General features: G+C 38.9%; 1 protein-coding gene across 1 annotated transcript in view; it reads right to left on the reverse strand.

Annotated features, from left to right (window-relative positions):
• Window positions 1-26741, reverse strand: part of LOC110460303 (UTP--glucose-1-phosphate uridylyltransferase-like) — a gene marked incomplete at its 3' end in the record, with an annotated part of 39514 nt that extends 12773 nt beyond the window's left edge. The window contains exons 1-2 of the mRNA XM_021513131.1: window positions 26632-26741; window positions 5246-5380 (exon numbers count right to left, since the gene is read on the reverse strand). Of these exons, the coding sequence (XP_021368806.1) occupies window positions 5246-5380; window positions 26632-26712 (216 nt within the window). The remainder of the gene's footprint in view (window positions 1-5245; window positions 5381-26631) is intronic.
• Between the last annotated feature and the right edge of the window lie 915 nt (window positions 26742-27656).

A 27656-nucleotide genomic window follows, 5' to 3' on the forward strand; every position in this document is an offset into this window, starting at 1 on the left:
TAGCCCTACCACTGACTCTTATGAAGTACCGCTTTATCCTACGATACAGTTTATATTATACTGTACATCTTACTGTGTATAACATGTTACAATATATCCTGCTGTATGTATTATACTTTATTCTATAAGGGGCCTTAATGATCAAGTGGTTAAGGTGTCTGACCATCTACAATTACTAGCTCTCCACCAGTGGTTTGTTGGTTCGTGACTGCATTCGTCTCTTTATGCCCAGCATTTGTATATATAGTTTTGGGGTGGGGATCTCAACCGTTTCAAAGTTATAACCCAGGGACTATGTCTCCAAGGGTGGGGCCAGACCCTAGGGCCATCCTGGAAGCAAATGTGCATTCTTCTCTTTATACTCAGCAATTGCATACATGGTTATATGGTTGGGATCTCAACCTTTCCAAGTAATAAACTTTTTGGCCCCACCCCTTAGCCCAGGGGGTCAGCCCTACCATTGTACAATTTTGAATCCCTGCCTCCCAGGAATGCTTCCAACCAAATATGATCGATATCCATGGCATAGTTCTACAGAAGAAGTCATTTATAGCAATATAGCCAAATTCCCCCCTTATGGCCACGCCCTCAGCCCCCTGGGAAGTCAGCCCCACCATTTGTACAATTTTGAATCTCCAGCACCTAGGGATGCTTCCAGTCAAATATGGTTGATATCCATCTCTTAGTTCCAGAAAAGAAGTCGCTTAAAGCAATATAGCCAAATTGCCCCCTTTTTGCCCGCCCCTCAGCCCCCTGGGGGTGGTCAGCCCCACCAGTTGTACAATTTTGAATCCCCACCACCAAGGGATGCTTCAGTCAAATAAAGTTAAATTCCAATCAGGGATTAAGAAGAAGAAGTTGTTTAAAGAAATTGTTGACGGACGGATGACGGCGACGGACGACAAACGCCACAACGGACGACAAACGCCACGGTATGACATAGCTCACCTTGGTCCGACCTTTTAAACTGTTCAGGAAGTGTTACTAGTACTTCTGAAATATTAGTGTCTAGTGCCAGTATCAGATTTGTGGTGGAGGGTCGAAGGCCAGTATTAAATCAAACTGAGGAATTCACAGACAATACAGTGACACTAAACACTCTAAAAGGTTGGCTCTTTGTGATTCCAATCCATTTAGTATGTTCTGACAACATCAACTGTTACAATAATAATCAACATGTTTTATAAGGCAAAGTCTGTAAAATGATTCTAGTTTTGAATGATAAAATAGAGAGTTACCTACCAGAATGAACTACGTGTGATACAGCTGATTAGAAAGTGTCCGCTGGTCCTCCATCAGACACTGCCTTACTCAAGTTGAGTACATAAGTATAAAGAGTCGGGGGGGAGGGGAAACAAATACATAGGAATAGCTACTCAAAGTGAAAGTGTTTAAATTTTATAGATAAAAAGGTGAACTGAGTAAACTGTGTATGAACTAGTGTTGTTTTCAATGAGCCCAGCAGAAAACCTGAGTACCTAAAGCAGGTCTGATAGGTGGCATGAGTAGTTAACCACATTTGATGGACGATGACAAATCACAGCTGTGTGATCATGTCCCAGACATCAGTTCAAACAGTACAGATATTCCCCCCATCCCGGAATGCTCGCATCTTATCCCTTATATCCGATACACACAAAATCCATCCCTGAAGCTAGTTTTTTTTAAATTTTATTACCAGATATTCCTTTCCTTTTCAGCCTCTAAACATAAACTACTTCTTTCTTTCTCTAAAACCCCCACTCTAAAAGCAGATATCCCTAGCCCCTCAGCCTCCAGCCCCTCAACATAGGTACAATATAATTCTATTCTAAAAGCAGATATCCCTTCCCCTCAGCTTCCAGCCCCTCAACATTGGTATAATATAGTTCTACTCTAAAAGCAGATATCTCTAGCCCCTCAGCTTCCAGCCCCTCAACATAGGTACAATATAGTTCTATTCTAAAAGCAGATATCCCTAACTCCTCAGACTCCAGCCCCTCAACATAGGGACAATATAATTCTACTCTAAAAGCAGATATCCCAAGCTCCTCAGCCTTCAGCCCCTCAACATAGGTACAATATATTTCTACTCTAAAAGCAGATATCCCTGGCTCCTCAGCCTTCAGCCCCTCAACATAGGTACAATATAATTCTACTCTAAAAGCAGATATCCCTAGCTCCTCAGCCTTCAGCCCCTCAACATAGGTACAATATAATTCTACTCTAAAAGCAGATATCCCTAACTCCTCAGACTCCAGCCCCTCAACATAGGTACAATAATGTTTTCTTCTAAAAGCAGATATCTCTAGCCCCTCAGCTTCCAGCCCCTCAACATAGGTACAATATAATTCTATTCTAAAAGTAGATATCCCTAGCCCCTCAGCTTCACGCCCCTCAACATAGGTACAATATAATTCTATTCTAAAAGCAGATATCCCTAGCCCCTCAGCCCCTCATCATAGGTACAATATAATCCTACTCTAAAAGTAGATATCCCTAGCCCCTCAGCCCCTCATCATAGGTACAATATAATCCTACTCTAAAAGTAGATATCCCTAGCCCCTCAGCCCCTCATCATAGGTACAATATAATACTACTCTAAAAGAAGATATCCCTAGCCCCTCAGACTCCAGACCCTCAACATAGGTACAATATAATTCTATTCAAAAAGCAAATATCTCTAGTCCTTCAGCTTCCAGCCCCTCAACATAGGTACAATATAATTCAATTCTAAAAGTAGATATCCCTAGCCCCTCAGCCCCTCATCATAGGTACAGTATAATCCTACTCTTAAAGCAGATATCCATAGCCCCTCAGACTCCAGACCCTCAACATAGGTACAATATAATTCTATTCAAAAAGCAAATATCTCTAGTCCTTCAGCTTCCAGCCCCTCAACATAGGTACAATATAATTCTATTCTAAAAGCAGATATCCCTAGCCCCTCAGTATCCAGCCCCTAAACCTTAATACCCCCTAAGCCCCTCAAACTAGGTGCAATAAAATTCTACTCTATTTTTTTTAACCAAATATCCCTAGCCCCTGAACCTCCAGCCCCCCTAACTAGGTACAATATCTATCTCTAAAACCAGATATCTCTAGCCCCTGAACCTCCAGCCCCCCTAACTAGGTACAATATCTATCTCTAAAACCAGATATCTCTACTTTCAGTCTAACACCAGAGATCCTTAGCTCCACAGCCTCCAGCCCCTTAACCTTAGGTAAAATATCTCTATAACCAGATGTCTATAAACTGTCTGGGTCTAGCATTTCGTATAAGTCAATGTACATTATACAGTTTCTCTAAAACAAGACATCTCTAGCCCCTTCTGTCTAATGACTGAAATCCATCATATGAATCCTCTTGGTAGTAAAAAAATATGGTTTAAATTTCATTAAATCAAAAACCATTTGAAATATTCTTAAATATTTAAGGCTACCCATTGATTACACATTTCAAGAATTAAAAATACCATCCTGTTGCTAAGGATTTCTTCAATTTAATTATAATGGTCTACCCAGACCATGATCAAGCCTGTTCATTGTGTTTAGCTACAGTTTATGTTCACAGTATATACATACATCTAGTATCACCAAACCTTCCCAGATCTCTTCTACTGTTACACCACTGATTTTCTCCACAAATACTGTTTTGTATGTTTGGACATAAAGGCAGATATCATGAAATAACAATTTCTAATTTAGCTTAGCAAGACAGGTTTATTATTACAGAGACTGGCCTTGGAATATTACAGTAGACAGCTCACCTGAGGCTAAAGTTGTCTTAATTTTACTATCCTATATAGGATAGCGGAACACCACCAGAGGAAACACTGCCAATACGTCCATAAGTATAGTTACCCTGACACGAACACAAAAATTCGGAACCTTACACATTCAGAGGTAACAATCCTAAAACCACAGAGTTGACAACCCTAACACCATCACTGGGGTAACAATACATTACAAAGGTTACACCCCTAACACTATTATTAGGGTAAAAATCCTTATACTATTACCAGGGTAACGATATTAACACCATCAATTTTCGTACAAAATTATCCAAATTAATCGCGTGTCACTCAATAATAATTACAGATTATTTATAATAAATGAATGTAGATGTATTAACTGCACTTACATCTGCTGTTTAGGTTATTAACCAGCTGGTAATAGTATTAGGATTGTAACCCTAGTCAATTGCTGCCCTGGTAACGGACCTTACCTTCTGTTGCCCCGGATAATGGTGCTTACTTTCTGCTGCCTTGGAAATGGTTCTTACCTTCTGTTGCCTTGGTAATGGAGCTTTCTTTCTATTAATCTGGTAATGGTGCTTACCTTCTGTTGACCTAGTAATGGAGCTTACCTTCTGTTGCCCTGGTACCGGAGCTTACCTTCTACTACCCTCGATAATGGAGCTTACCTTCTGTTGCCCTGGTAATGGTGCTTACCTTCTGTTGCCCTTGTAATGGAGCTTACCTTCTGTTGACCTGGTAATGGAGCTTACCTTCTATTGACCTGGTAATGGAGCTTACCTTCTATTGACCTGGTGATGGAGCTTACCTTCTGTTGACCTGGTAATGGAGCTTAACTTCTGTTGACCTGGTAATGGTGCTTACCTTCTGTTGACCTAGTAATGGACCTTACCTTCTGTTGACCTAGTAATGGAGCTTACCTTCTATTGACCTGGTAATGGAGCTTAACTTCTGTTGACCTGGTAATGGTGCTTACCTTCTGTTGACCTAGTAATGGAGCTTACCTTCTGTTGTCCTGGTAATGGAGCTTTCCTTCTGTTGACCTGGTAATGGTGCTTCCCTTCTGTTGACCTGGTAATGGTTCTTACCTTCTGTTGCCTTGGTAATGGAGCTTTCCTTCTATTGACCTGGTAATTGAGCTTAACTTCTGTTGACCTGGTAATCGAGCTTACCTTCTGTTGCCCTAGTAATGGAGCTTACCTTCGGTTGACCTGGTAATGCTGCTTACCTTCTGTTGACCTTGTAATGGTGCTTACCTTCTATTGACCTGGTAATGGACCTTACCTTCTGCTGCCCTGGTAATGGAGCTTACCTCCTATTGACCTGGTAATTGAGCTTAACTTCTGTTGACCTTGTAATGGTGCTTACCTTCTATTGACCTGGTAATTGAGCTTAACTTCTGTTGACCTGGTAATGGACCTTACCTTCTGTTGCCTTGGTAATGGAGCTTTCCTTCTGTTGACCTAGGAATGGAGCTTACCTTCGGTTGACCTGGTAATGGGGCTTACCTTCTGTTGACCTGGTAATGCAGTATTGACCAGTTTGGCAACCTCCTTGTTCATGGCCTTCATGATGTCCCGGCGTGTAAGTTCCTTAAACTGCACATCACTGGGGGTCCGTCTATGGCCCCTCACATATGCCGTCTGCAAGAAATAAAAGTATCCTTATTATGTACACATCGTCACTTTGTCTCACTTGTTTAAACAAGAAAACAGTATTTTATGTCCACCAATTGCTAATGAGAGTCACTGATGAGTTTTAAATGTTTAATAACATTCTTGGTTATGGCTCTTTTTTTGCCAAATTTACAAGTGTTTTCACTGGTACAAGTCAGATGAAGAATTGAAAAGAAAAATGTCAAACACAAATTATGACCGAACTCTAAAAGAAAAGTCGTCTCCTATGAAAAACAACTGTACTTTTCTGTTGATTTTCAATTTCATTTTTAGACTAAGAGTGATTATTCAGGTTTGCTCAGAGAAGGGCATTGGAAGTGTTATATAGGCTGGTTTGTTAATCTTCACCCCCACCCCCACCTCTATCGTCCCCTTCCCCTACCTGGAGAAAACACTGTCAAGTCCATACGATAATTGAAAATCATTGCCTAAAATTACATGGCAAATATCAAACAATACAGACGAGACTAGTTATGTAAACTTCCTACTTGTTGTTGGAGTTTGTCTAAAGCCTGGTTTGTAATGGACTCCCCTTCCACTGGTAACCTAAACTTCTGATAAAACATCCATTTCTTTATGGGGTCCATTACAGAAAATACCTCCATTGTCCCAGCAGTTTCTTCCCTCAACACATCAACCAAACTAAGTTTCTCTGAGGTTATGTATCAAAACATTAAATAGCAAGTGTGACGGACTGTCTGTGATGTCAAAAGGGTGTGTTTGTTATCATGGCTGTGTGACCTTGCCCTATCTACCGTGGTCAGGGCATCCAGTATTCTTCGAGAATCACCCCTCTTATACATCATTTGTGTTTTACAAGCCTGCCCTCCCATTTGCCGACTGTCACAAAAATGTCCCCACATGAATAATGCTACTACTGGTTTTATTACCTGCACAAGTTGGTAGACAATCCTGTCACAATGTGTCAGACATGTATAATGTATATTCAAATTCTTGTGGTTAAATCATCTTAAAATAAAAACGACTAGATAAAAACCTGACAAAAACAGATATCTTTGTTTTACTTAAATAAATAACTGAATTATTTCTTCAACAACACAAAAAAAATTGTAACAGTGCATTATCATAAATTGAAACAGACTTGTTATAGATAGAGAATAAGAGCCCGTTAATTCAGGTATAGAGCAGTGTCTTGGTAAGTTACAAGCGGTAACCATAGGCAGTCTTGGTCATACTATCAGTAAACAGGGACTGTATTGGTAGTCCAGTGGTAAACAGGGACTGTTTAAGTAGTCCAGTGGTAAACAGGGTCTGTATTGGTAGTCCAGTGGTAAACAGGGACTGTATTGGTAGTCCAGTGGTAAACATTGACTTTCTCGGTAATACAGTGGTAAACAGGGACTTTCTGTGTAGTCCAGTGGTAAACAGGGATTGTATTGGTAATGGTAAGCAGGGACTGTATAAGTAGGCCAGTGGTAAACATGGACTTTCTCGGTAATAGAGTGGTAAACAGGGACTGAATTGGTAGTCCAGTGGTTAACAGGGACTGTATTGGTAGCCAAGTGGTAAACAGGGACTTTCTCGGTAATGCAGTGGTAAACAGGGACGTTCTCGGTAATACAGTGGAAAACAGGGACTGTATTGGTAATAGTAAACAGGGACTGTATTGGTAATGGCAAACAGGGACTGTATTGGTAGGCCAGTGGTAAACATGGACTTTCTCGGTAATAGAGTGGTAAACAGGGACTTTATTGGTATTCCAGTGGTAAACTTGGACTTTCTCGGCAATACAGTGGTAAACAGGTACTTTCTCAGTAAAACAGTGGTAAACAGGGACTGTATTGGTAGTCCAGTGGTAAACTTGGACTTTCTCGGTAATACAGTGGTAAACAGGGACTGTTTTGGTAGTCCAGTGGTAAACAGGGACTGTATTGGTAGTCCAGTGGTAAACAGGGACTGTATTGGTAGTCCAGTGGTAAACGGACTGTATTGGTAGTCCAGTGGTAAACAGGGACTTTCTCGGTAATACAGTGGGAAACAGGTACTGTATTGGTAGTCCAGTGGTAAACAGGGACTGTATTGGTAGTCCAGTGTTAAACAGGGACTGTATTGGTAGTCCAGTGGTAAACAGGGACTGTATTGGTAGTCCAGTGGTAAACAGGGACGTTCTTGGTTATACAGTGGTAAACAGGGACTGTCTTGGTAGTACCAGTGGTTAAGAGGTACTGCCTTGGTAGTACCAGTGGTTAAGAGGTACTGCCTTGGTAGTACCAGCTGTAAACAGATACTGTGATACATTCACCATGAGAAGACACTGTTTGCATTCCAAAATGTGATCACTGCAACCCTCTGTTGGATGTTTGAGTTTACCCTCAAGTAGCAAAATATAATTTTTTGGAGCATATGTCAGCCTCTGTTTAGAGTTTGTATGTATATATATATATACAAGAGAAACACTGTGGCCCCAGTTTCAGAAATATCTAGGTTTCCATAGCATATCATTTTAGAATCTTTGCAAAGACGTCATGTAAATACCACCCTTTTATTTGTTCAATTATGTGCACATTGCTTGTTAAATGTACGAAAGTGATTGCAAGCCTTTGTTGTTTGTTTTCACAATTATAACCATTACTATTATCCATATGTTGTAAAGCGCCTTAGAGTAATTTTACAAATTATATAGGGCACTATATAAATGCTGTATATTATTTATATTATTATTTATTATATCACAGCCATATTGTCTTACATTTAGTATGTAGGTACATCATGAGGAAGCAATTTTAGCTCATCTGAATGAAAATATATATACCTCTATATGACCTTTTTCCTAGTCTTTGTGTACCTAAATACATAAATAAGGTTCATAAATGGTCAACACAACCTCTATTTTGTATAATAATAAATGTTTCATAGAAACATGTTTGATGCCCCAAGTTTGAGTAAATTTAGTAAGTCATGTAAAATGCTAAGGTCATTATTTACTTCTCTTGAGGTAATATGATAAATTGGTGTTATCTCAAGAAAACAGTCTGTTTGCCTTCAGCTCAGGTACTATCCCTTAAAAACACTGAAAAATTATGGTGCTCCAAATTAAAGGCAACATACTCTTGCTTGACTAAGTGTATTTTGTGTAGGATAAGTAGGTTGTAGGTTGTAAATTAAAGGCAACATACTCTAGCTTTACTAAGTGTATTTTTTGTTGGATGAGTAGGTTGTAGGATGTAAATTGAAGGCAACATACTCTAGCTTGACTAAGTGTATTTTGTGTAGGATGAGTAGGTTGTAGGTTGTAAGTTGGAGGCAACATACTCTAGCTTGACTAAGTGTATTTTGTGTAGGATGAGTAGGTTGTAGGTTGTAAGTTGGAGGCAACATACTCTAGCTTGACTAAGTGTATTTTGTGTAGGATGAGTAGGTTGTAGGTTGTAAATTGAAGGCAACATACTCTTGCTTGACTAAGTGTATTTTGTGTAGGATGAGTAGGTTGTAGGTTGTAAGTTGGAGGCAACATACTCTAGCTTGACTAAGTGCATTTTGTGTAGGGTGAGTAGGTTGTAAATTGAAGGCAACATACTCTTGCTTGATTAAGTGTATTTTGTGTAGGATGAGTAGGTTGTAGGTTGTAAGTTGGAGGCAACATACTCTAGCTTGACTAAGTGTATTTTGTGTTGGATGAGTAGGTTGTAGGATGTAAATTAAAGGCAACATACTCTAGCTTGATTAAGTGTATTTTGTGTTGGATGAGTGAGGTTGTAGGATGTAAATTAAAGGCAACATACTCTAGCTTGATTAAGTGTATTTTGTGTTGGATGAGTGAGGTTGAAGGTTGTAAATTAAAGGCAACATACTCTAGCTTTACTAAGTGTATTTTGTGTTGGATGAGTAGGTTGTAGGATGTAAATTAAAGGCAACATACTCTAGCTTGATTAAGTGTATTTTGTGTTGGATGAGTGAGGTTGAAGGTTGTAAATTAAAGGCAACATACTCTAGCTTTACTAAGTGTATTTTGTGTTGGATGAGTGAGGTTGTAGGTTGTAAATTGAAGGCAACATACTCTAGCTTGACTAAGTGTATTTTGTGTAGGGTGAGTAGGTTGTAGGTTGTAAGTTGAAGGCAGCATACATTTGCTTGACTAAGTGTATTTTGTGTAGGGTGAGTAGGTTGTAGGTTGTAAATTAAAGGCAACATACTCTAGCTTGACTAAGTGTATTTTGTGTTGGATGAGTAGGTTGTAGGATGTAAATTAAAGGCAACATACTCTAGCTTGACTAAGTGTATTTTGTGTTGGATGAGTGAGGTTGTAGGTTGTAAATTGGAGGCAACATACTCTAGCTTGACTAAGTGTATTTTGTGTAGGGTGAGTAGGTTGTAGGTTGTAAGTTGAAGGCAGCATACATTTGCTTGACTAAGTGTATTTTGTGTAGGGTGAGTAGGTTGTAGGTTGTAAACTGAAGGCAACGTGCTCTAGCTTGACTAAGTGTATTTTGTGTAGGATCAGTAGGTTGTAGGTTGTAAATTGAAGGCAACATACTCTAGCTTGACTAAGTATATTTTGTGTAGGATGAGTAGGTTGTAGGTTGTAAACTGAAGGCAACATACTCTAGCTTGACTAAGTGTATTTTGTGTAGGATGAGTAGGTTGTAGGTTGTAAGTTGAAGGCAGCATACATTTGCTTGACTAAGTGTATTTTTGTAGGATGTGTAGGTTATAAATTAAAGGCAACATACTCTTGCTTGACTAAGTGTATTTTGTGTAGGATGAGTAAGTTGTAGGTTATAAATTAAAGGCAACATACTCTTGCTTGACTAAGTGTATTTTTGTAGGATGTGTAGGTTGTAGGTAGGTTTTACCCAAAAGGCACAGTCACAGTTTCCCCTTCTATAACTATATGGTATCTGGTATTCTCATACAGATAAGAAGAATTCCTTTGAAATAATTTCTGGATTTTTTTTCCAGTTAGAAAATAGATTAAATGTCTTTGAAGATATTATACAATATGTTTTTCCCCGGAGAGCTGACGTGACTCAGCAGGTGGTTACCTTGACATAGAGGAATCACCAGGTACTTCTTACCTAAAGCTCGTTCAGCTATTTAAACCTTTTATTGAGCACATACAAAGATAAAACTTAAATGACTATGTTTACTGGATTTAATAACAAATTGTGTATATATAGATGTGTTTAAAGTTTGAATGTATGTTTTATTCTTATCTCCAGAGGAATCTTCATGATGGCTATTAGTATGTGAACAAACTTGTTTTAAATATTGACATACCAACTGATCTCCCCAATCTCTCACACTTCCTTATTCTGACTGGTCGAATTCTATATATTGTTGTAATTAATCTTAAAAATACATTAAAGGCAGTGTAAGTCGAAGGTGCAAGTCATGTTAGGCACCTTGTGTTACCATTAGTGTCATGTCTGTTGATGGTATCGATATCAGACTTTTGTGTGTAAACAATTTATTGCTTGGTCAATTGTTTATCATGGAAACTTTCAAGTTGGTATATTTCTTTATGACATAATTTGAATGTCACTAAATAAAAATTACAAATGTATGTATTCATGTCAGTGTGGTCAGTATTTAGTAGCATAAAATATCTGTAGTTAGTGACAATGCTGTTTATGAGTTATAGATATTTAACAAGTGACTATGTGGTTGTGTTTAAACAAGTGACTATGTGGTTGTGTAAGTTAGACAGACATTTGTTGCTTGGGACCATGTTGTTGCTAAGTGACACAGACATTTGTACCAGTGCTAAGTGACCCAGCATTTGTTCTTGTTACTATGTAAACAAGTGACTATGTGGTTGTGTAAGTTAGACAGACATTTGTTGCTTGGGACCATGTTGTTGCTAGGTGACACAGACATTTGTACCAGTGGCTATGTTTACATTGTTGCTTGGTGATACAGGTACAAGCTTTTGTACTTGTGGCTATATTTTTGGTAAGTGTCATTGTCTTGTAACTATGTGGTCACTATGTGACACTGACATTTGTACCAGTGCTAAGTGACCCAGCATTTGTTCTTGTTACTATGTGGTCACTATGTGACACAGACATTTGTACCAGTGCTAAGTGACCCAGCATTTGTTCTTGTTACTATGTGGTCACTAAGTGACACTGACATTTGTACCAGTGCTAATTGACCCAGCATTTGTTCTTGTTCCTATGTGGTCACTATGTGACACTGACATTTGTACCAGTGCTAAGTGACCCAGCATTTGTTCTTGTTACTATGTGGTCACTAAGTGACACATACATTTGTACCAGTGCTAAGTGACCCAGCATTTGTTCTTGTTACTATGTGGTCACTAAGTGACACATACATTTGTACCAGTGCTAAGTGACCCAGCATTTGTTCTTGTTACTATGTGGTCACTAAGTGACACAGACATTTGTACCAGTGCTAATTGACCCAGCATTTGTTCTTGTTACTATGTGGTCACTAAGTGACACTGACATTTGTACCAGTGCTAAGTGACCCAGCATTTGTTCTTGTTACTATGTGGTCACTAAGTGACACATACATTTGTACCAGTGCTAAGTGACCCAGCATTTGTTCTTGTTACTATGTGGTCACTATGTGACACTGACATTTGTACCAGTGCTAAGTGACCCAGCATTTGTTCTTGTTATCATGTGGTCACTAGTTAACAAACATGTTTGTAGTTGTTTCCATATGGTCGCTTAATGACACAGACATTTGCAGTTAATACTCTATGGTGTCTAAGTGATCAAGAAACAAGTTTTGTTGCTTTTTTTGTATGTTAAGATTGTTTGACAAAAACTCTGCCTACGTCAGTAAAGAATTGAGGTAAAAGTGAGTGATGATGATAGTGTGACTTCACAACGAGTGTGACGAGACAGAGACTTAGGCTTATCTATTACGGTGATTCGTCTTTACATTAAATTAGTTTTATTTGTTCAACAGTGGGTGGAGTTGATGTCATTACTCATCTGCAAACTCCTGTAGGGCTTAAAATGTCCAGAGATTTAAAGGGTCATCACTATTATTTTCTTAAAGTGTATACATGTACATGTTTTATTGGCTCAGACATGAAGCCTGAAGTACTGACAGCTTTCAACCCTTGATGTAATTATACCATGTGTCCCAAGACCAGGGTATACCCTTGGTTTTACAATGGCAAACTTGTCTACATCTGGTAGTACCAGGGCAGCCTCTGTTGTCCACTGTTACAACAAGACTGTCCATATTTACCACTGTTACAACAAGACTGTCCATATTTACCACTGTTAAAACAAGACTGTCCATATTTACCACTGTTACAACAAGACTGTCCATATTTACCACTATAACAACAAGACTGTCTGTGTTTACCACTGGTACTACCAAGACTGTTCCTGTTTACCACTGTTACTATCACGACTGTCCATGTTTACCACTGGTACTACCAAGACTGTCCATATTAACCACTGTTACAACAAGACTGTTTGTGTTTACCATTGGTACTGCGAAGATTGTTCCTGTTTACCACTGGAACTACCAAGACTGTCCATGTTTACCACTGTTACAAAAACAAACAAGACTGTCCATATTTACCACTGTAACAACAAGACAGTCTATGTTTACCACTGGTACTACCAAGGCTGTCTATATTTACCACTGTAACAACAAGAATATACCTGTTTACAACTGGTTCTACCAAAACAGTACCTGTTTACCGCTGGTACTACCAAGACTGTCTGTGTTTACCACTATTACATCAAGACTGTCCATGTTTATCACTGTTACGGCAAGACTGTTTGTGTTTACCACTATTACAACAAGACAGTCTGTGTTTACCACTGTTACATCAAGACTGTCTATATTTACCACTGGTACTACCAAGACTATACCTGTTTACCGCTATTATTACCAAGACTGTCCATTCTTATCACTGCTACAACAAAACTGTTCCTGTTTACCACTGGTACTTCCAAGACTGGCTGTGTTTACCACTTGTACGACCAAGACAGTCTGTGTTTACCAATGTTACAACAAGACTGTCTGTGTTTACCAATGTTACAACAAGACTGTCTGTGTTTACCACTGTTACATCAAGACTGTCCATGCTCACCAATGGTACTACCAAAACTGTCTGTGCTTACCACTGGTACTACCAAGGCTGTCCATGTTTACCACTGTTACAACAAGACTGTCCATGTTTACCACTGGTACTACCAAGACAGTACCTGTTTACATCTGTTTCTATCAAGACAGTATCTGTTTACCACTAGTACATGTACTACCAAAAAAGACCCTGTTTACCACTGGTACTACCAAGACAGTATCTGTTTACCACTGTTGCAACAAGACTGTCCATGCTTATCACTGGTACTAACCAAGACAGTCCCTCTTTTACACTGGTACTACTAAGACTTCCTGTTTACTGCTGGTACAACCAAGAAAGTCCCTGTTTACCACTGGTACTACCAAGAAAGTCCCTGTTTACCACTGGTACAACCAAGACTGTCCATGTTTATCACTGGTACTACCAAGACTGTCCCTCTTTACCACTGGTACAACCAAGACTGTCCATGTTTATCACTGGTACTTTACCACTGGTACTACCACGACTTCCTGTTCATTGCTGGTACTACTAACCAAGACAGTCCCTCTTTTACACTGGTACTACTAAGACTTCCTGTTTACTGCTGGTACAACCAAGAAAGTCCCTGTTTACCACTGGTACTACAAAGACAGTATCTGTTAACTACTGTTGCAACAAGACTGTCCATGTTTACCACTGGTACTAACCAAGACAGTCCCTCTTTTACACTGGTACTACTAAGACTTCCTGTTTACTGCTGGTACAACCAAGAAAGTCCCTGTTTACCACTGGTACTACCACTTCTTCCTGTTCATTGCTGGTACTACCAAGAAAGTACCTGTTTACCACTGGTACTACCACTTCTTCCTGTTCATTGCTGGTACTACCCAGAAAGACCCTGTTTACCACTGGTACTACCACTTCTTCCTGTTCATTGCTGGTACTACCAAGAAAGTCGCTGTTTACCACTGGTACTACCAAGAAAGTCCCTGTTTCAAGACTGTTCCTGTTTACCACTGTTACTATCACGACTGTCCATGTTTACCACTGGTACTGCCACGAGTTCCTGTTCATTGCTGGTACTACCAAGAAAGTCGCTGTTTACCACTGGTACTACCAAGAGTGTACATGTTTATCACTGGTACTACCAAAACAGTCCATGTTTACCACTGGTACTACCACGTCTTCCTGTTCATTGCTGGTACTACCAAAAAAGTCCCTGTTTACCACTGGTACAACCAAGAGTGTCCATGTTTATCACGGGTACTACCAAGACTGTCCATGTTTATCACTGGTACTACCAAGACAGTCCATGTTTACCACTGGTACTACCACGACTTCCTGTTCATTGCTGGTACTACCAAGAAAGTCCCTGTTTACCACTGGTACTACCAAGACTGTCCATGTTTACCACTGGTACTACCAAGACAGTCCCTCTTTACCACTGGTACTACCAAGACTGTCCATGTTTACCACTGGTACTACCAAGACTTCCTGTTTACCGCTGGTACTACCAAGACAGTCCCTCTTTACCACTGGTACTTCCAAGACAGTCCCTCTTTACCACTGGTACTACCAAGACTGTCCATATTTATCACTGGTACTACCAAAACAGTACATGTTTACCACTGGTACTACCAAGACAGTCCCTCTTTACCACTGGTACTACCCAGACTGCCCATGTTTATCACTGGTACTACCAAAACAGTACCTGTTTATCACTGGTACTACCAAAACAGTCCCTCTTTACCTGTTTGTGTTTACCACTTTTACAACAAGACAGTCTGTGTTTACCACTGTTACATCAAGACTGTCTATATTTACCACTGGTACTACCAAGACTATACCTGTTTACCGCTATTATTACCAAGACTGTCCATTTTTACCACTGCTACAACAAAACTGTTCCTGTTTACCACTGGTACTTCCAAGACTGGCTGTGTTTACCACTTGTACGACCAAGACAGTCTGTGTTTACCAATGTTACAACAAGACTGTCTGTGTTTACCAATGTTACAACAAGACTGTCTGTGTTTACCACTGTTACATCAAGACTGTCCATGCTCACCAATGGTACTACCAAGGCTGTCTGTGTTTACCACTGGTACTACCAAGGCTGTCCATGTTTACCACTGTTACAACAAGACTGTCCATGTTTACCACTGGTACTACCAAGACAGTACCTGTTTACATCTGTTTCTACCAAGACAGTATCTGTTTACCACTAGTACATGTACTACCAAAAAAGACACTGTTTACCAATGGTACTACCAAGCCAGTATCTGTTTACCACTGTTGCAACAAGACTGTCCATGCTTATTACTGGTACTAACCAAGACAGTCCCTCTTTTCCACTGGTACTACTAAGACTTCCTGTTTACTGCTGGTATAACCAAGAAAGTCCCTGTTTACCACTGGTACTACCAAGACAGTACCTGTTTACATCTGTTTCTACCAAGACAGTATCTGTTTACCACTAGATCATGTACTACCAAAAAAGACCCTGTTTACCACTGGTACTACCAAGACAGTATCTGTTTACCACTGTTGCAACAAGACTGTCCATGTTTATCACTGGTACTACCAAAACAGTACCTGTTTACCACTGGTACTACCACGTCTTCCTGTTCATTGCTGGTACTACCAAGAAAGTCCCTGTTTACCACTGGTACTACCAAGACAGTATCTGTTTACCACTGGTACTACCAAGACAGTATCTGTTAACTACTGTTGCAACAAGACTGTCCATGTTTATTACTGGTACTACCAAGACAGTATCTGTTTACCACTGGTACTACCAAGACAGTATCTGTTTACCACTGGTACTACCAAGACAGTACCTGTTTACATATGTTTCTACCAAGTGATATCTGTTTACCACTAGTACATGTACTACCAAAAAAGACCCTGTTTACCACTGGTACTACCAAGACTGTCCATGTTTACCACTGGTACTCCCAAGACAGTACCTGTTTACATATGTTTCTACCAAGTGATATTTGTTTACCACTAGTACATGTACTACCAAAAAAGACCCTGTTTACCACTGGTACTTCCAAGACAGTATCTGTTTACCACTGGTGCAACAAGACTGTCCATGTTTATTCCTGGTACTACCAAGACAGTATCTGTTTACCACTGGTGCAACAAGACTGTCCATGTTTATCACTGGTACTAACCAAGACAGTCCCTCTTTTCCAATGGTTCTACCAAGACTTCCTGTTTACCACTGGTACTACCAAGACAGTCCCTGTTTACCACTGGTACAACCAAGACTGTCCATATTTATCACTGGTACTACCAAGACAGTCCCTCTTTTCCGCTGGTACTACCAAGACTTCCTGTTTACCCCTGGTACTACCAAGACTGTCCATGTTTATCACTGGTACTACCAAGACTGTCCATGTTTACCACTGATACTACCAAGATTTCCTGTTTATCGCTGGTACTACCAAGACAGTCCCTTTTTACCACTGGTACTACCAAGACTGTCCATGTTTACCACTGGTACAACCAAGGCTGTCCATATTTATCACTGGTACTACCAAAACAGTACCTGTTTACCACTGGTACTACAAGACAGTCCCTCTTTACCACTGGTACTACCAAGACAGTCCCTTTTTACCACTGGTACTACCAAGACTGTCCATGTTTATCACTGGTACTACTTAGACTGTCCATGTTTATCACTGGTACTACCAAGACTGTCCATGTTTACCACTGGTACTACCACGAGTTCCTGTTCATTGCTGGTACTACCAAGAAAGTCCCTGTTTACCACTGGTACTACCAAGACTGTCCATGTTTATCGCTGGTACTACCAAGACTTCCTGTTTACCGCTGGTACTGCCAAGACAGTCCCTCTTTACCACTGGTACTACCAAGACTGTCCATGTTTATCACTGGTACTACCAAAACAGTACATGTTTACCACTGGTACTACCAAGACAGTCCCTATTTACCACTGGTACTACCAAGACAGTCCCTCTTTACCACTGGTACTACCAAGACAGTCCCTCTTTACCACTGGTACTACCAAGACAGTCCCTGTTTACCACTGGTACTACCAAGACAGTCCCTCTTTACCACTGGTACTACCAAGACAGTCCCTATTTACCACTGGTACTACCAAGACAGTCCCTCTTTACCACTGGTACTACCAAGACAGTCCCTCTTTACCACTGGTACTACCAAGACACTATACTATTTGACAATGATATGTCCAAGAAACCTGTATTTCATCACTTGATATGTACCAAGGTCAAGGGTGAAAAAAAGGTTGAAATATTTCGATTTTGGACTAAAGACTGCCAGTGGAAGGTGAGGGACATGACCTATTGACTGTTAGTGTAAGTTGGTGAGGGACATGACCTCAGGACTGTCAGTGTAAGGTGAGGGACATGACTTTAGGACTGTCATTATAAGTCAGTGCAAGGTGAAGGACATGACCTCAGGACTGTCAGTGCAAGGTGAGGGACATGACCTGTGGACTGTCAGTAAAAGATGGTGAGTGATATGACTTTAAGACTGTCAGTGCAAGGTGAGTGATATGGCTTTAAGAATGTCAGTGCAAGGTGAAGGACATGCCCTGTGGACTGTCAGTATAAGATGGTGAGTGATATGACTTTAAGACTGTCAGTGCAAGGTGAGTGATATGACTTTAAGACTATCAGTATAAGTTAGTGTAAGGTGAGGGACATGACTTTAGGACTGTCAGTGTAAGGGGAGGGACATGACTTTAGGACTGTCAGTGTAAGGTGATGGACATGACTTTAGGACTGTCAGTGTAAGGTGAGGGACATGACTTTAGGACTGTCAGTGTAAGGTGAGGGATATGACTTTAGGACTGTCAGTATAAGTTAGTGTAGGGTGAGGGACATGACTTTAAGACTGTCAGTATAAGTTAGTGGAAGGTGAGGGACATGACTTTAGGACTGTCAGAGTAAGGTGAGGGACATGACTTTAGGACTGTCAGTATAAGTTAGTGTAAGGTGAGGGACATGACTTTAGGAGTGTCAGTATAAGTTAGTGTAAGGTGAGGGACATGACTTTAGGACTATCAGTGTAAGGTGAGGGACATGACTTTAGGACTGTCAGTGTAAGTCAGTTAGGGACCGTCTTTCTTACTGTATAAACATATGCATGATAGTTTATATACAGTTTATATACCAAATATAGATCAAACTTAGTAAAGCAATTTTAAAACATACAATTTAAGCATGACTCCTGTCATGCTAAAAATAAAGTTGGATAAAAAGGTTTGATGAAAATCTTTAAATTGATAGGAAATTTTAAACAGATCCTTTGATAAAATGTATATCATTGACAAAAATAGAAAATGTATCCATAAAGTAAGAATAACTATACAGAAGAATCCTATTTTTGTTATTACTAAAATCTGAACAAACATAACTGATAACAAAACTAAGAATAAATAATCATATCTGCCACATCTTAACAGACAGAGCTTCAGAAAAATCCTTTGCATCTTTGTCTTTGTAAGAACTGTAACACACTAGAAGAAAAAATTACCTTTCTTTTTAATTGTACTTACAACTTTAACACCAGGAAATTGTTTTTGAACAATTTATAATAATTACACCTTGAACTGACATGCAAATTTTACAAAGGATATTTTTTTATATAATGAACCAAAACATGCACAATTTGAGTCTCTTCATTAAAGTTTTGTGATCTGAGGAAATTTGTTTAGCATGCAAGACACAAGGCATTAGGATTGTCATTGAAAGATGGTGAGGGTCAACCTTAGAACTGTAAGTGTGAGGGACATGACCTTAGGATTGTCAGTGTAAGGTGAGGGACATGACTTTAGGATTGTCAGTGTAAGGTGAGGGACATGACTTTAGGACTGTCAGTGTAAGGTGAGGGACATGACTTTAGGACTGTCAGTGTAAGGTGAGGGACATGACTTTAGGACTGTCAGTATAAGTTAGTGTAAGGTGAGGGACATGACTTTAGGACTGTCAGTATAAGTTAGTGTAAAGTGAGGGACATGACCATTGGACTGTCAGTGTAAGGTGAGGGACATGACCTTATGACTGTCAGTGTAAGGTGAGGGACATGACCTAAGGACTGTCAGTGTAAGGTGAGGGACATAACTTTAGGATTGTTAGTATAAGGCGAGGGACATGACAATTGGACTGTTAGTATAAGGTGAGGGACATGACCATTGGACTGTCAGTGTAAGGTGACATGATCATTACTTTTGGACACTCAGTATAAGAAACAGTAGGTGAAATATGACCCTTTGGCTACTTAAAAAGATGATGGAAATCAGTATGTTGCATATGGTGACATATACTTGTATAATAAAATGCAACCAGCCACAAAATAAAATGGTCAAATATTATGTTAACAGATTGTTGTATACAATTAAGCCTAAGTACAGCATGTGTTACAATGAGTGTAGAGCAATAGTTGACTTATAATCCTCCCCACACCTGTCACAATACAAACTCAGTAATGTAGGGGCTACAATAAATTGTATATATTTTATACATGTAAAGGCTTAAGACATGAAATGAATTCTTTTGTTACAACTGATGATACTAGTTTTACACTCGGGATACTTTGTTACTTGCAGTATTGTTACAGTTTGAAAACATAATTCAGGTTATTTTCTAAAATCCTAGTTAACATATTTTTATGAAACCATCGCTACATGTCCCCTTTTATCTGTTTATATTACAAATAGTCGTGTTTGTGCATTTTATCCTTACAAATAAAAGCTTTTGTACAAGTAAAGCTGATACAATGAACGAGTGGATTTGTGTGAGTCAACACTAAAGTGTCTTTGGATGACATTGATAAGAACTTTGTGAAATCTTTACTGTCCATACTGTATAACATACAGAAGTGAACTACCCAGTGTTCAGGTATAAACACAAAGTAAACCTGCAGAAATACGGTCATTATAAGGATCTAGTCATAGTCAAACGTATTTCCTGATAAAATCTTATAACTCCAGCCAGAATATATCCTATAATACTCCAACTCCAGCCAGAATATATCCTATAATACTCCAACTCAAGCCAGAATATATCCTATAATACTATAACTCCAGCCAGAATATATCCTATAATACTCAAACTCCAGCCAGGATATATCTTATAATACTCCAACTCCAGCCAGAATATATCCTATAATACTCCAACTCCAGCCAGGATATATCCTACAATACTTCAACTCCAGCCAGAATATATAGAGGTTACACAACGAGTGGTTGCTGAATATGGTATTTATTTCACTCGAGTTAGTTAATTATCAAAAGTTACAAAAGACACAAGCTTTAGCGAGTGTCTTTTAGTAACTTTTGAAAAATAACTAACGAGAATGAAATAAATACCATACTCAACAACCACGAGTCGTGTGATCTGTTTCTACCACAATCTCAGTCGGAAACAGCTGGAGTATATCCTGAGCATACACACATTTTGTTGACAAGGCTGGCGTAGTGATATGACCCATATGTAAAAAGTCAGTCATTAATATTCAAAATGACTTTTTTTTTTTACAAATTCAATAATTTTCAAAATTAATGTTTCGGCAACAACTTTGTGAAAAAATAAAATAGATGAACGACTTTGAATATTGAGAGTATGCAATATTGCATTAATTAATATAAATTAACCACAGACTATATGAGCGTAAGCATATCGTACGAAGTCTGCCTCCTGCCAAGTCATGAAGACGAACTAATCGTTGTCAATGGCCAAAACCATAGGCCTGGGACGTTTCTTCGTGAGGTTCTATGGTTAAACTTTACAGCTAGAGACATATATATATTACGTCTCTGGGTTTCACTACCTGGACATGCGACGGTATGGCGTCGAAACGATATCGAGCGTCTGTAGCAATTTTGCCTGAAACTAGCGATCAAATCTTTAAGCATCACCATCTTTTGGTATTGACGTAATAACCCCCTTTTCCCATCGCATAACCTCACAAAAGTCACCAACATTTACCGGATGTTGACAGCAGCAGACGTAAACAGAACAACACGCGGCAAAAAGCGCTTGAAAAAGTCGTCAGGTCCAGGTCCATCTTCTCGACCAATCAAAACTACGGAAGGTGATATACCACGTGTGGTGTATAACTCATATTTATTCAACAGTCTGCATGTTTATACAATGATCTTAGAGTGGAATATAACACAGCGTATTGTGGTAGAAATCCTAGAATACTATGCCTCCAGCAAGGATTAATCCTCTAATAATCTAACTCCGGCAATATGTAGAGTTCTTCTTACATAGACTGACATATTATTTGATTTTACCGACAAAAAGACTAATACTCGACTGTTCTGACATTGACCGACACTGAGTCGTATTTACTATTAGATTTATACTTGGTCGTACTAACATAGAGATTGGGTCGTCATTACATAGAGATTGGGACATACTTTCAAAGACAATAATACTCTGTCGTACTTACATAAACAGACATTCTACTGTACTGACATACATATTAGACTAGGTTGTACTAAAAACACTTGGTCATTGTGCTGGTCGTACTTACATAGAGACACTCTTGGTCGTATTTACATAGAGAGACACTTGGTCGTATTTACATAGAGACACTTGGTTGTATTGCTAGTCGTACTTACATAGAGAGACACTTGGTCGTATTTACATAGAGAGACACTTGGTCATATTGCTAGTCGTACTTAAATAGAGAGACACTTGGTCGTATGGCTGGTCGTACTTACATAGAGAGACACTTGGTTGTATTGCTGGTCGTACTTAAATAGAGAGACACTTGGTCGTATGGCTGGTCGTACTTACATAGAGAGACACTTGGTCATATTGCTGGTCGTATTTACATAGAGAGACCCTTGGTCGTATTGCTGGTCGTACTTACATAGAGACACTTGGGCATATTGCTAGTCGTACTTACATAGAGAGACACTTGGGCGTATTGCTGGTCGTACTTACATGGAGAGACACTTGTTCGTACTGCTTGTCGTATTTACATAGAGAGACACTTGGGCGTATTGCTGGTCGTACTTACATGGAGAGACACTTGTTCGTACTGCTTGTCGTATTTACATAGAGAGACACTTGGTCGTATTTACATAGCTCTTGACACTTGGTCGTATTGCTGGTCGTACTTACATGGAGAGACACTTGTTCGTACTGCTTGTCGTATTTACATAGAGAGACACTTGGTCATATTGCTGGTCGTACTTACATAGAGAGACCCTTGGTCGTATTGCTGGTCGTACTTACATAGAGAGATAGAGAGACACTTGGTCGTATTTACATAGAGAGACGCTTGGTCATATTGCTGGTCGTACTTACATAGAGAGACACTAGGTCGTACTTACATAGAGAGATACTTGGTCGTATTTACATAGAGAGACACTTGGTCGTATTGCTGGTTGTACTTACATAGAGAGACCCTTGGTCGTATTGCTGGTCGTACTTACATAGAGAGACACTAGGTCGTACTTACATAGAGAGACACTTGGTTGTATTGCTGGTGGTATTTACATATAGAGAGACACTTGGTCGTATTTACATAGCTCTTGACACTTGGTCGTATTGCTGGTCGTACTTACATAGAGAGGCACTTGGTCGTATTGCTGGTCGTACTTACATAGAGAGGCACTTGGTCGTATTGCTGGTCGTACTTACATAGAGACACTTGGACATATTGCTAGTCGTACTTACATAGAGAGCCACTTGGTCGAACTTACCTAGAGAGACACTTGGTCATATTGCTGGTCGTACTTACATAGAGAGACCATAGGTCGTATTTACATAGAGAGACACTTGGTCGTATTGATGGTCGTACTTACATAGAGAGACACTGGGTCGTTTGTGGCCTGGGTTAATACTGTGGTGGCTGGCATGCTCTTTCAAATCTACACGTGTTACTTAAAGGTTTGGTAGGGTCTGTAACTTCCTGTCTTCCTTCTTCAGAAGCACAATAGACAATTAAACATGGCTTGCAACAGACAAGGAGAAAGGTTTTAAGATGAAAGCAGTACTTTAAACTGTACTGTAGTCCAATAACACCTGGACAGAGTAGATCCCACTAGTCGTATTTACATAGAGAGACACTTGGTCATATTGCTAGTCGTACTTACATAGAGAGACACTTGGTCGGACTTACATAGAGAGACACTTGGTTGTATTGCTGGTCGTACTTACATAGAGAGATAGAGAGACACTTGGTCGTATTTACATAGAGAGACGCTTGGTCATATTGCTGGTCGTACTTACATAGAGAGACCATAGGTCGTATTTACATAGAGAGACACTTGGTTGTATTGCTGGTCGTACTTAAATAGAGAGACACTTGGTCGTCTTGCTGGTCGGACTTACATAGAGAGACACTTGGTTGTATTGCTGGTCGGACTTAAATAGAGAGACACTTGGTCGTATTGCTGGTTGTACTTACATAGAGAGACCCTTGTTCGTATTGCTTGTCGTATTTACATAGAGAGACACTTGGGCGTACTTACATAGAGAGACACTTGGTCGTTTTGCTGGTCGTATTTACATAGAGAGACACTTGGTTGTATTGCTGGTGGTATTTACATATAGAGAGACACTTGGTCGTATTTACATAGCTCTTGACACTTGGTCGTATTGCTGGTCGTACTTACATAGAGACACTTGGGCATATTGCTAGTCGTACTTACATAGAGAGGCACTTGGTCGTATTGCTGGTCGTACTTACATAGAGAGACACTGGGTCGTTTGTGGCCTGGGTTAATACTGTGGTGGCTGACATGCTCTTTCAAATCTACACGTGTTACTTAAAGGTATGGTAGTGTCTGTAACTTCCTGTCTTCCTTCTTCAGAAGCACAATAGACAATTAAACATGGCTTGCAACAGACAAGGAGAAAGGTTTCAAGATGAAAGCAGTACTTTAAACTGTACTGTATTCCAATAACACCTGGACAGAGTAGATCCCAGCACGTATACCACAGGTATCGGACAAGTACAGCTATCTCACAGTGTGCACACTCAGCCTGATCACTCTTAACATCTGAATATTCTGCATTCCTTTTCAGTTAATTATGTTGATATAGTACCAGAAAATGCAGGTAAATTGACCTCATACCTTACTTGTCAACGAAAATAATGTTGAAACAAGTCTGGGACAAGCGTAGGTCAGGTAGTGTACAGAGGACACTGATAACAAACTGTACACACCCTGTATCACAGGTACATAAGGCTACGAGGCCTTCCATTCCAGGTAAACGTGGCAGGCCTCAAGGTAAGATTGTCTAATTTTACAGTCGAATACAAATTTATGACAATAGTTATTACAATGTACACTGGTATCTGGATCTGTTTGTAAAAGTATCATACTGTAAAGGTATTAAAGTGGAAAACAAGATGCCATTGGGCCTGTATTTCTAATCTGTTATCTTTTCTAGACAAGACGTTGAAATGTTTCCACTAACCAGAAATTCGATCTCCATCTTAGATTTCTTTTTTATATAAAGAATTAAAATAAAACATCAGATTAGAGCAATGACAGACACATCTGTTCAACATTTGAATTTATTTGAAGAAATTGTGATTTCTTTCAAAATGTCTCGGTCAACCAGATAGATGACTAGCTAGTCATTATCAACTTCAAATCAACTAAAAAAATCACTGTTAATAATAATATACAACATTTGATATATCGCCCTATCTAGCTAACATAAGCCACTCTAAAATGCTTTATAGTACATAGGTATACAATTAATACAATTAGCATATACATTAATCAATACAATTTTGAGGAATTCGCAGGAGCTGCCTTATCAGGCGCTAACTACTAGTCATATGCCACCTGGCTAATATCTCCCTATGTGTGTATGCCTGCGTGTGTGCTGGAGATGTCATGTGTTCTGTTTGTAGTGGGACCGTGCTTCCAACAGCATCATTTATAGTGTCACCTCACTTGAATGCTACAGCACAGATAACGCAACATCCACCCCAGATCAATGTATACTCCACCTTGGTTGTTGGGAGTTGTGTGGGCAGCAGAAAAACACTTTCTCTGAATATCAATGTGTAAGACAACTTCGGGGATCGAACCCCGGCCGCCTGCGTAAAAGGTCAGAGTGTTAACCACTCGACCAATCTGCCCATGTTAAGGATCATTGGAGCATAATATCTCAGACGAATTTAGTTTTGGCCTTTAGCAGGTTGAGAATGTCTCAATAATTGTAGTACATACATCTGTAGTGTAGGCTTGTTTGTAGTACATGTACCTACTTTGTAATGTATAAGTATATATATTTGTACTACACAACAGATGTATTTACGTATTATGTTAATTTTAAGAACTGTAACACATATACAAACCACCAAAAATATTTTTTACTTAATAATTAAACCACAAAATCTATGTATCGTATAAACCACCAAAATAATTGTGTAACTTATAAACTGCCAAAAATAATGCTGCAAATCTTGTTGGCTTCATGCTTAATAGTCATATTGCCATGGAAATACATGTCATCATTCTAACTAAACATGGATAGAAGTTCCTGTATGTAGTTAGTGTAATATTCAAGGCCGTTCTGTGATCAAACACCACCTCAGTTTCACTAAGGCCAGTGGTTTATATTTTTCTTCATATATATAATTACCCATCTTCACTTTGAGGAAAAATCATGTTCCCACAAAAAGAGCTACACTTACATGTGCCCAGAAGATATACCCTATGATACTGTAAACCATCTTAACAGATCTACTACTATCTGTATCTTAAATTATATGAGATTATATCATCTACATAGAGACATGTTAGATTTACCATACCTTTTTAGGATAATTTAATCTAATTTAACGGATGTTAAATCTATTATGACTGACACCATCAATCTTATAATATTAGCTAATTTAACAGATGTCAAATCTATTATTACTTATACCATCAATTTTATAATATAAACTAATTTAACAGATGTCAAATATATTATTTCTTATACCATCAATCTTAAAATATCATCTAATTTAACAGATGTCAAATCTATTATTTCTTAAACCATCAATCTTATAATCTAATCTAATTAAACAAATGTCAAATCTAATATTATGTATACCATCAATCTTATAATCTAATATAATTTAACAGATGTCAAATCTGTTATTATTTATACCATCAATCTTAAATTATTTAAGACTATATAATGAAACAAACCAGATGTCACATCTGCTATACCTTAAACTGTTCCAGATAATATAATCCATCTATACGAGTGACTTTTGATGTGTTTTTGTCTATATACTGCAGGAGCTCCATCTTGGACAGTCACACACGGTGACACCCTACTCCACACTGATAGAGAATTCACTCCCTCAACATTAGATGACCTTTTTTGTCATGAAATTACAAATAATCACAACCTGTAGCAAATGGATGTTATATATCTTAAAGGATGGACTCACTTTCAGTTTTTCTTTGAAAATAACTCACAAAAATAGAAAGATGAAAAAGATCGCTCAATTACACTGTACAGTTAGAATCCATCAGTTAGTTTAATGACAGTCCCAGGTAGGAATCATAGAGTTAAGTGTACGCCTGTTAAATTGCAGGCAATTTGAGATGTAGTTCAGGGATCCGCTATTTGTAAAATTTAAACATCTATCAAGTAGTTATAAAATTTCCCTGGCATTTTCACTTCACATCTCGTATATGTAATCACAATAATCACCTGCTGAAAAGGACAATTTCTGGGCTTTATTGATTGATAGAACTGCTAGGTTCCCTACAGTAATGGTAACCCAAGAGTTCACCAGGCTAAACAATACTGTACTGTATGGTAGCCATGGACAAGTTCTCTTGTTCATGTGACTATGATTGATTCAGTGAAAGTAGGTCTTCCTTTCTTTACCTCAGTATATAGTGTCATAGAGTGTTAGATTAAGATGTCTATCTTGACTTAAACCACCACACGTGGCACACCAATATCATATTTCTGTCAGACATAGGTACAATCAGCTGCTGGTGTCAATGTTATATCAATTTACCAGGCTGTCACCAAGTAATTTCTCTCCCCTATAATTGTCAACCTCTACAGGATTTTTCTTACATAAAAATTGGGTCATATGGGATAATACCTAAGCTAATAGATTTATTTTTTTGCATAGTTTAACAGCCCATATCATGTTGGGTAAAATAACACTGTAGAAAAGGAGATATACATCATACATTAAAAATGTTGAAAAGGTAAAAAAAAATGTAAA

Source organism: Mizuhopecten yessoensis, unplaced genomic scaffold (genome assembly GCF_002113885.1).
Source record: "Mizuhopecten yessoensis strain PY_sf001 unplaced genomic scaffold, ASM211388v2 scaffold10355, whole genome shotgun sequence".
In the NCBI taxonomy this organism is placed as follows: domain Eukaryota; kingdom Metazoa; phylum Mollusca; class Bivalvia; order Pectinida; family Pectinidae; genus Mizuhopecten; species Mizuhopecten yessoensis.